Source organism: Cygnus atratus, chromosome 3, assembly GCF_013377495.2.
Source record: "Cygnus atratus isolate AKBS03 ecotype Queensland, Australia chromosome 3, CAtr_DNAZoo_HiC_assembly, whole genome shotgun sequence".
NCBI classification, from domain to species: domain Eukaryota; kingdom Metazoa; phylum Chordata; class Aves; order Anseriformes; family Anatidae; genus Cygnus; species Cygnus atratus.
In genome coordinates, this window is record NC_066364.1 from 3,550,761 (window position 1) to 3,561,198 (window position 10,438).

The window sequence follows — 10,438 nt, forward strand, 5'->3', positions numbered from 1 at the left end:
TGCAAGAGGAGCCTAACTCCATTCATACACAAGTGTTAAACTCATGGTTTTGCTTACCCGTAAGGCTCTCAGCAACCGGGGAATCATAGAAAATGGAGCTGGGAGAGATGCTGAGAGGTCGCTGACTCATTCCCTTGTCCCAAAGGGATCAATTCTATGTAACGTAGCCCTGGCTGCTCTTCCTCCAGCAAGTGCTGAACAAAATCCAGCACTGCACACACCACAGCTCCCCTGTGCCGTCTAAGTGCTTCACCAGATGCTGGCCAGGATGTTTTCACTGGCATTTCCAAGGAGGGAGAGCTCTGCCTGAACAGGCAGAGAACTTCTGGGAGACCACATCCTACGAGATTCTCCACTCTTGTTTTTGTCCACTCCCAAACTCCGTCACTCTTCTTCTCGCCTTCCGAGCTCTTCTCTTTCCTCCCTGCATCCTCAACTTGACTATGGAACGGCCAAGTGCTACCCGGATGAGGGATCGTGTATCCTCCCGAAATGTGCTGAAGGGTGTAAGGTGCCATCCTCTGGCTTTCACTCTTTACCATTCCCTCAAGGAGTGTTTCCGACCAAGTACCAAGATACAGGGCTTGGCAAAGAGGAAAGCCACATACACGGTTGAAGCAAAAGCATGACTTGTATTTGTTTGAACTCTCCAATTTCCTCCTGATGGTTGAAAATCTTCTTTAAGGAGAAGGATTCAACTGGACTGGTCACGACAGAGACTGGGAATGGAGTCACAGCAGAGAGCTGGGCCCCTCCACAATCCCTGTAGTTGCTCAGATTTGCAGGGGTTTGGAGGGGTGACAGAGCCTTTGCACTCCCTGGAGGAGGACGCAGCGATGCCACAGGGATGGCTGGATGCCGTTTGCACCTTCAGGCTCCTCTGTGAGCATCCCCATACGAAGTGTGGTCCTTCCGTTGACAAGAAGTGCCCTTCACTAGCTCATGGGAATGAAGCCGACAAACTGGGAACTTTTTCCATCCCCCACAAGATGCCCCCAGAGTTTGCACTCTGACCCATGGAGCTAATGTAGGGTCTAACCTCGTTAGTGTGTTAACTACAGGCATTCAGTGAAACATGAATAAAATGTTACCCTGAAAATCTGTGATTCTGCTGAGGCCAGTAGCCTGCAGAGAGGCCAGAAATAGCACCTAACAAATATGAATTTGGGGTGAAAACATTAAGGTCTGTCTCCCCGGGCATGCAGGTCTTTAGCCAGCCTGCTCCTTGCCCTATATTCCTTTGCACCTGGCAGTTGAGGTCTCTTGGGGTCTTGCTGTGAATTCTTCTCTGTGACACCGAAGCACCCCAGAGATGCCTCTTGGCAACGCACACACCTGAGATACCTAAAACCACCCTGCACAGCCCGAGGAGGAGGGAAGCAGGTGGCCTCCTGGAGAGGATCTAAGGCGCAGACCAAACACACGCAGCGTTTCTCTCCATGCTGATGCTCCCGAGGGCTTTGCCTGCTTTGCCCCGTCACTGTGCTCCTCCTACTGCCCTCAAAGCCGAATTCCCTGGCTGAAATTCTCTCCTGCCCTTAAACCACACTCCTAGGTGCCACAGAGGAGTCTGCCTGCAAAGCAAGATGGAAAAACCCTGCAAGACATAAGCCTGGTAGTCCTCTGGCTCATGTCCCTTTAGGTTATCTAAATGACCATGGCACAATTTGGTTGACTGCCTCTCCGCTTCCCACAAAGCCTTAAAAAATGGATGTTGAAACACAGCGAAGAGCATTTACATGGACCTAGATAACAAGATGTCTGCTTTCAAAAGGTGAGGCTCCTTTACACCACCAGCAGCTGATGTTTCAGATGCGCCTGGGATTGTCACCACAGGACGACAAGCACCAGAGGTGACCTGTGAAGGGATTCGCACAGGATGAGGGAAGGAAACCACCAGGAGATTCAGCTCGTTCTAGTCAGAGGGGCGACTTACAAATTTCAGGGTTACATCTGAGCTCTGCTTTCCTTCAAGTGATGGGGGAGGCATTCAGAGCCTGCTTTGCTAATGAAATTAGATACAATTAGCAGAGGCAATACGACAAGACAATTATTGCTGTTATTTGTTCCATTGCGGCGTGGCTGGAGGTCCTGCTGAGGACCATGAGCAGGGGGTTGGACCAGATGACTTCCAGAGGTCCCTTCCAACCTCAACCCTTCTGTGACACCAGGATGGGTCCTACACAAACAGAACTGAAAACCATCCCTGTCCTCAAGAGCGAAAGGCCCAGTCCTGCAAAACACTTAAGCATTTATATAAACCTATTTGTGGAAGTTGTTCCCTCAGAGCTCATCATTAATGGCACACGGGAATTTTGATGCCTAAGGGTTTGTAGCACAAGGTGGGATTGTGCCAAGCCCTCTTCATGCGGCTCGGTGCTCACCGGAGCGAGATGGGCAGATGAGAACCAGGGTGGGGAGCGAGAGGGGTGGAAAGGTCACTCACCACCTCTAAATGTCTTTCCGAGTTGTGAAAGTGCAATATCTAGAATCACGTCAGATCTTGTTGCGTAAATCGATCAGAAGAGATCCGTATTCCACTTTGCAATCGTACGGGATGATTGGACCCTCTCCAATCAGGAGGAGCTCAGGAATATTGTAAAAGAGCTTTCAAACCGATCAATGACTCTCAGTGTAACTCTGAAGCTGTGACTATGCCAGGGGTGGTGTCTTGTTTTGCCTTTTATTTTTCCTCCATGTATAAAGTTTGAAGCTTCCCAGGTCAGCTGGGAAGGTCCCGTGGAAACAGACACTTATTTGTAAGGGGGAGAGGGAAACCAACCAACTGAACAAGCTGTAATTATTTAAAGATGTAAAAAAATATATATTAAGAAGTAGTATGGCTACCGATCCACGTAACTTCTACACCTTTAGAACTAATGGAAATAAAATAATGACAATAAAACCAGAAGGCAGCTGCCTGACTCTGACTATCCTGGGGGGCTTCCTGTGGAAGGCTGGGGGTAAATATTCTTGTATTTGGTGCACCTGAAGAAGCAAAGATTATTTTAATGCACAGGGGGGGAAAGCACCCAACATGTTTTCCAACCTGCAGGTAATTCCACTAGCACAGAGGAGAGAGGATAAGCTCCTCCAGACACTTTCATACCCTCATAATTTACCTTTTTTGCTCTTTTCACTGACAGTTGTTCTGCTGATTCAGCCTGACTGTTCCCAGCTGAGCTCCCAGCTGCCCCCCATAAGCCAAAATCACTTTTCCACCAAAGGCTGCGCTCACAACCCTCACGCAATCCCCCCAGCCATGGGGTGTCCAGGCTCCTTCCCAGTTCATCCAGTCCCTTGGGCAGCTGGTGGGCTGGGTGGGGCCAGCACTTGAAACCTCACCCATTTCTCCCAGGCCAGCCAATTAGGGAGCTCCCCTGCTGATTTTTTTGGAGGGGAAGGGTCTTATTTTCTCCATTAAAGCATGTGAGTGGAAGAAGTTGGGCTGTGAAGGCTGGAAAGGAGGTGGTGATGCTGGTTTGGGCTGTGGGAGGTGGTTGGGGGGTAGTAGAAGCAGGCAATGGGGTAGGGGGAGAAGGGAGGGGACTGGTCAGCCCCTGGGAAGGGCAGTAGTTGGGGGGGGGGGGGGGGGCTGGCTGTAGGATTTTGGGATAGGGGATGTGCAATGGGTGCTTGTTTTGGGGGGGCTGTGCTGTGTGTGCGAAGGCATTGGATGAACCCCATCCCTAGGAGTGTGCTATAATACGGTTCCTTCTGCTGCCCCTGGGAGAATGGGGGGGGTGGGGGGGAGCTCTGGGTTGTTTTGGAGAGAAGTGAGAATCGGATACAATTCTGGGGGGTGGGAGAAGGCAGTGTGGAGCTGGCGGGAGGCAAAAGCAAAGGCCCCCATCCTGTGGGGTCTTGGCTGGTGTGTGGCTACAGGGGCTCCTTGTAGAGGGGCATGGGCTTTTCAGTGCATGGGTTTGGAGCAAACTGGGGAGATGATGGTTTCATACGGTGAGAAGATGGAAGGTGGTGGGTCGAGCAGAGCTGTGCCCCTATAATTGCATGTGGAAAGTCAGGCCCATATGCATCAAAACCCCTGTAGCACCATGAAGCTGTGGTGGGATATGGGTTGTTCTTCCCAGTGCGTGTCCCTTGCTCACCCAGGAGGTGCCACCACTCTTCTTGTTTGTGTGGAGGAATGTTTGTAGGAGAACATGGCAGTGGCATCACAGCTGTGGAGCTCTGCAGGTGATTTGCAGCTCTCAGCTCTGGCCATGAGCTGCTCTGAGGCTCATTTTGTGCTGCCTTGCGCAAATCCTGTGCCTACATAACTGGGAGGAGGACCAAAAGGACCTGGGGTGTGGGCAGGCCACTTGACTGAGTGGTGTCCAGGGCCAGCAGCTGATCCTGGGGATCTGTCACCTCCTGGGTGACTCTTGACCTGGTACTGGCTTTAGCCTACAGAACACAACACGGAGCTAAATGGGTGTAACTGGAGCCAGCCTGCGAATAATTACCTCCCGCCCTAGGAGATGCAGGGATAAAGCTCAGGTTTTTACTGCTGCAAAAGCTCTCCAGTTTGTGTGACCAGTTAAGGCCTTAAATGAAAGGTACCAGATCCAGGTAATGTTCTCTGACGCATTTTCCTCTTGGAGCTTTTCCAAAAGGGCTTGTGTTCGTTGTAGCACATGAAGGCTTTTATAGCCACGCTGCCTTGCCCGGCCCTGTGGGATCAGCATTTGGGAGCAGCTGTGTCAGAGCCAGCCCAGATGCCTCTGCTGGTGGGCGCCCATGCGCATGCTTGATGTGAAAACCAATCTCAGAGTGGTGCCAAGTAGCTCAGAGCCTTTCTCTGGGTGCTGTGGGGTTTGAAGCAGAGCCTCTGGGATTGGTCTGCAGGGGGAATTGGCACTGTGGGATGGCAGCCAAGCCTTGCTTTCTGTGTCCTCGAGTTTCTTGTACTCTCAGTCCTGGCAGAAGTCCTCAGAACTGCCAGCACCGTGTGGTGGGGGTCTTGTGCTGGGAATAACCATGTTGTTCTGGCGTGGCTTCCTCCAGGGAGGAACAGGATGCTGTGGGATGGTGTTGCCTTGTCTCGGCTCTGATCCCAGGCTCTGTTAATAGAGTGCACCTGCTCCCTAACCTGCTCTGTGCTGTGATGGAGGGACAAGTAGCTGATAAAGCAAGGGGATGCGCTAACTCCCCTGGTGATCAGGGAGCTGTGCTTGCCTCTGTGCCCTTATCAGCAAAAGGATGGGTGCCACAGCCTCAACTGGCTTTGTTTTGGGAACATCTGTGTAAGGTTGTGTTCCTGCTTTGTGCTGGGACTGAAGCAGTGGCTGGAGGTCAGTGAGCTTCTCTCGTGAGGAGAGATGCTAAGCAGTCTAAGGCCTTCTTGACTCCTGGAAAACCTGGGGTGGAAAAAGGCTTCTGACAATCTGCACATCGACTTACTGCTTGAAGTGAGTTTCTAACTAGTGTTAGAACAGGTTGCCCAGGGCCCAGTGGACCTAGATTGTGAAATTCCCCAAGGATGGGGGTTCCTCACCTCCCTGGTCCTGGAAGGGGCCTGTCTCTCTCCATGGACACTGCCAAAGGGGCTTGAGGAGGAAAATAGGTGTGAGGGGTTTGTGGTGAGCTCTTCCTGGGGATGTGAGCTCAGCCTCTGACTGTTAATCGTGTTTCTGAGCTGGAAATTTTCCCTCAGCTCTAGGGTCCCCAGTGTTTGGAGGTCCTGCCATTCCTCCACCAGCTGGCCAGGATGCCAGAGGGCCCCTCGGTGAGGAAGTTCCAGCTGCTGGCCTCCCGTTTTGTGGGGCAGGTGGTGGCCAAGGTGGGGGGAAGCACCAGGAAGATAAATGTGAATGACCTGAATGCCCTGAGGCTCCAGGACTCCCAGGTAAGCTGTGCTGAAGGTGACCATATCAGTCCATGGTGGGCCCTGGAGGGAAGCCACTGCCCTTTGGCCTGCCAGGAGCCTCTGAGAGGCCTGCACATGGGAGCAGTATCTAGATGCTTTGTGCTTCATGTAGATGAAGAAGGGATGATCTGAGCTCTGCCAGGGCTGGTTCAGATGCAAATGAATCCTGTGAAGGGTTGGGTGATGTGCCTTCTGCTTAGAAGAAGCTGTAGATAACGGCCCTTTGTATGGAAACACTTGGAGGCTACTCAGATCCTCAGTCCATCCCACCTTCCTTTCCTTCAGGTTCATGGGAAGAATTTATTCCTGGCCTTTGTGGCAGCTGGCCGTGCCTTAGGACCAAGCACGGAAGAGCCAGTGTCGCAAGGAGAAGCTGCTAGTGGGACAAGTTCTCCTGCCCAGGTCTGTGCTCCACAGACACATCCCAAGGAAGAGGAGCTGCAGGAGCTCCAGTGCTCCAGACCTGATGCCCCAGGTGCAGCAGGGGGTCCGGGCAGCTGGCTGCGCTTCCACTTCGGCTTGTTCGGCAGTGTTCGGGCAAACGAGTTCTCAAGAGCAAACCAGGTCAATAAGAGGGGAGACTGGAAGGACCCCGTGCCCAGGTACTTGGTGTTCTTCTGTTGTTCTGGGGAGGCAGTCTTCTGTTTCAGACTAAATTTGTGTGCGGGGGGTACTTTTAAAAGTCCTGTCCTCTTGTTTTCTTCCTCTTAATCTTAAAACTATGTCTTTAAATAGGTGTGGGGTGTGTTCAGCCAGGGACCCCATAGTAGGTTGCTGTTTGGGGATTCATGTTCTGTAGGTGTCATGGAAGCCTGTCAGCAATATCAGTTGGGTATGGTTTGCCTTGGACATGCCTTGTTTTAGTATTGTTCTCCTACCTGTAGTGAGAAGTGTTCGGTGTCCTGCTCTCTGCTGCCTTCTGCCTCCTCCATCCAGCCACGGCCTCTCCAATGCTTTCCTTTTTCTGCTGTTTTATCTCCTTTGTTTCATCTCATCAGAGATCTAAGTGATGGCACTTGTGGGCTTCATGTTGCCTGCCAGCCTGGGGATCGCAGTGTCAGTTCAGTTAAGACTTTTATTCAAAGACAACTTTTAGGTTGCTAAAGTGAATCGTACCCCCCAAATGCCAGTTTCTCCCAGTTATGTCTAAAAAAGCTTTGGATGAACATCTGGGGTAGCTGAAACAACTGGCTGTAGTGATGCTATTAGATACAGCAGTCAAAATACCTCTATTGGAGCCCAAACTATAGCTGGTGACCTTGGAGCCCTGGGGTACTGGTACTCCAAGAGGTTTCCCTGGCTCTCATGGGAATTCATGGGCATTTGTGTTCCATGGGCTGATGCCTAATGATGTGTTCAGTCTGTTTTTCCCCAAACTTAAGTTATGTGCAGACCCTTCCTAATCTTTGAGTATGTTTTTTTTAACTGTAAGCTGCTGCCTCTCTGCTCTATTTTGTGCAAATCTCTTCAGCCAGACCAGAATATAACAGATGGTTTAGGGATGTTTATGGTAGAGACTCTAACTTCTCTGCTTCTCCCAGACTGGTTCTGCATTTTGAGAGTGGAGGCTTCCTTGTTTTCTACAACTGCCGAATGCAGTGGTGCTCGTCTCCAGTGGCTGATCCTGCGTCTGACATCCTCTCTGCTGAGTTCCACCGTGGCCAGGCGCTGGATGCCCTCCGTGCACCCAACCCTGTCTGCTACACCCTCTTGGACCAGAGATATTTCTCAGGGCTGGGTGAGTTCCAGGGCTTAGTGGCAGAGCAAGAAAGGGAGGAAAGGTTTTGTATACTTGGGTGTACCCTGTGAGCTGAGTGAAATGTCTTAGTGTGGGTGGCTTGTACTTGTGAAAGAAAGGAAGATCTGCTCGATGGGTAGTGGGAAGGGACTTGTCCTCTGGTTAATTCCCAGCTATAAGTCTGCTTGTTGTATGCCGTCTCTGATACGGGGAATGGCATTGCTGGATGTGATCTTCCAGGCAGAAGTCACAGTGACTGGAAGCTGTTGGTCTGCATCATCTTGATAAGAAATATCCTTACGGTTGCCTTATTTCCGACCCTTTGCAGGGAACATAATTAAAAATGAGATCCTGTACCTGGCAAAGATCCATCCATTAACACGAGGATCTCTCTTGGCGCCTTCAGATCTCGAGCATCTGCTTGACTGTGCCATTCAATTCAGCTCAGACTGGCTACAGAGCAAGCTGCGTGGTGAAGGGTTGCACCTTCAGATCTACCACAAGGAGCAGTGTCCCCTTGGGCATGCGGTGATGAAGGGAACCTTTGGACCCTCTAGTGGATATAAGAGACTCACATGGTGGTGTCCTCGGTGCCAGCCTGCAGTGCTGTCAGGGGTCGGGGAGCCTACCCCAGTCACTGAGTGACCTGGTTTTATGTTCCTCGATTCCTGGAAGGTGTCTAGGTGTTCCTGAAAGGTCTCCTGAGATGGGCTTCATGGTTTCTTTGGTGTTGTTGAGGCTGTTTGTTAGGGACAAGGAGCAGGCGGAGTTGAAGTACTCAGTGGAGGTGACAGAAGCCACTTTTGCATGCCTCTGGATGCAAAAAGGAGAAAGTGGTTGCATTTTTTTTGGTGACAAAACAGTGTAAAAAGTTTGACCAGTTCTGAGGTGTCTTTGTCTCTGTCTGTGCTTCAGCGAATGGGAAGCTTAGGGTGCTGAGCAGGTGACTACTGTCACTGAGACTCTTATCCTTGACCCTGGTACAAATAAAGTGACTTCAGATGGAGTTGAGTTAAAGGAGTAGGTCTGGCTGTCTACACAGCTTGATTGGTTCAGTGTTAGATAATCCTACTTATGTTTATAGCAGTGTTACGTGTGTGTTGGGCTGTGATTTAGGGCTGTGATTTAGGTGTGGTTAAAAAATGAGTGTTTGTTCCTCTGTCAGCTCTTGTGAGAACAGCTGCCTCCTTCCAAGGGATGAAAACCTCAGCAGTGCTTGGTGTGTAGCTCAGCTCTGCCTCCCAGAGCATCTGCCCCCACAGGCTGTTTTCTGGCAAACTCTGCCAAATCCAGGTCTTGATGTCAAAAAAAATCAGCTTTAACAAAGTACCGGGGTGGTTCCAAAGAGAGGGACTCAGTAAGGTCCCCAGCTACAACTAGGATCACAAGCCTGACCAATGTGGGGGTATCTAACAATGTTTGTGATGGGGACTGCATAAAACTCATTATCTTCAAGGTAGCTTGAAAGCAGAAAGATTTGGAAATATGATACCGTTCCTAGCTTGTCAGAGCTGTCTCTCTCCATGCAGTAGGGCAGAAGGTGTTGCAGTTCTCTCTCCCTGAGTTTGGCTTTAATTTAACAATGGATTGTTGACTTCTGAGTGAAAAATAAAAACTGAATTAGCAGAACTGGTGATGTTCAGCTGAAGTTCATTGTGTCTCTTTTGATGGTTTCTTGGTTAAAACATGAGGTATAAGCACAAGTGGGAGGACTCCAGAATCTCTTGCTGCCCTGTTAGAGGATGGCACCAGCAGCTTGGCTCAGCTGTACGGGTGTCTCAGCAGGAAAACATCTCATGGATCTAAAGGTGGATTGTGAATCACCTGGGAATGCTGGAGTTCAAGGCCTCAATAGCAGGCTCCTTCCCAGAGGAGTTTCATGGCCTCTCCCCTGTGAACTGCAATGCCCTTGAGTGGTTGTGGGTGATGGGGCTGCTGAACTTATGGGGTTTTGGTAACAAAAGGGGTGGTTAATATCACTTCCGAGTGTGCCCTGCAAGCTGTTTTTCAGCTTGTGCCCAGGCCTGAGAGGCTATTTGTCAGAGGGAGACACTTTCTTAGTGAAAGAGGAGGCCTGAAAATGAAGTATGGTGGTTTGGGTGCCCTTTTTAAATAAAAATTTTGAGGTGAAATTGTGTCATGGCATTGGAATGGGTTGCCCAGGAAGGTGTGGTGGAGTCACAGCCCCTGGGTGTGTTTAAGGAAGGGCTGGATGGGGTGCTCAGGTACAGGGTCTAGTGGGTGATGGTGGAGGGCTGGATGGGGTGCTCAGGTACAGGGTCTAGTGGGTGATGGTGGTGGTGGAAGGGGGAGTTCATGGTTGGATAGGGTGCTTAGGGACATGGTTTAGTGGAGATAGTGGTGAAAGGGGGAACTTAAGGTTGGATGTGGTGCTTGGGGACATGGCTTAATGGGTGATACTGGTGTCAGGGGATGGCTGGACGAGGTAGTCTGGGAGGTCTTCTCCAATTCTAATGCTCCTAGGGTTCAAGTGGGAGCTAGGAGCAAGCTCTCCCCCAAGGGCAGCCGGCAACTGAGCCCCGCGGGCGCTGAGAGGAGGCCGGCCGCCATCTTGGCTCCTCCCTCTCCCCTCTCAGCGCTCCCGGCACCACGCGAGTGCCCGCGGCGCCCGCTGTCCACTCAGCGCCCGCCGCCGGCTGTCACCCCAGCCGCGCCGCCCTCCTATTGGCCGGCGCCCCTCTGGTGCGACGAGCAGCCGACCAATAGCCGCTCCCGCCTGCCTGCCGAGCCATGGGGCGAGCGGGCTGATTGGCGGAGAGGCGGCTCGAGGGGCCCGCCCCCTCAGCGGTTAAGCGGCGGGAGGGGGGTGA

At 51.4% G+C, this 10,438-nt stretch overlaps 1 protein-coding gene across 1 annotated transcript; it reads left to right on the forward strand.

Moving 5' to 3' along the window:
* The first annotated feature begins 5,710 nt into the window (after positions 1-5,710).
* On the forward strand, positions 5,711-8,252 carry NEIL2 (nei like DNA glycosylase 2). Its single transcript, XM_035563706.1, has 4 exons — positions 5,711-5,848; positions 6,155-6,471; positions 7,411-7,607; positions 7,936-8,252. The coding sequence occupies exons 1-4, from the start codon at positions 5,711-5,713 to the stop codon at positions 8,250-8,252; spliced, it is 969 nt and encodes a 322-aa protein (XP_035419599.1).
* Positions 8,253-10,438: the final 2,186 nt, after the last annotated feature.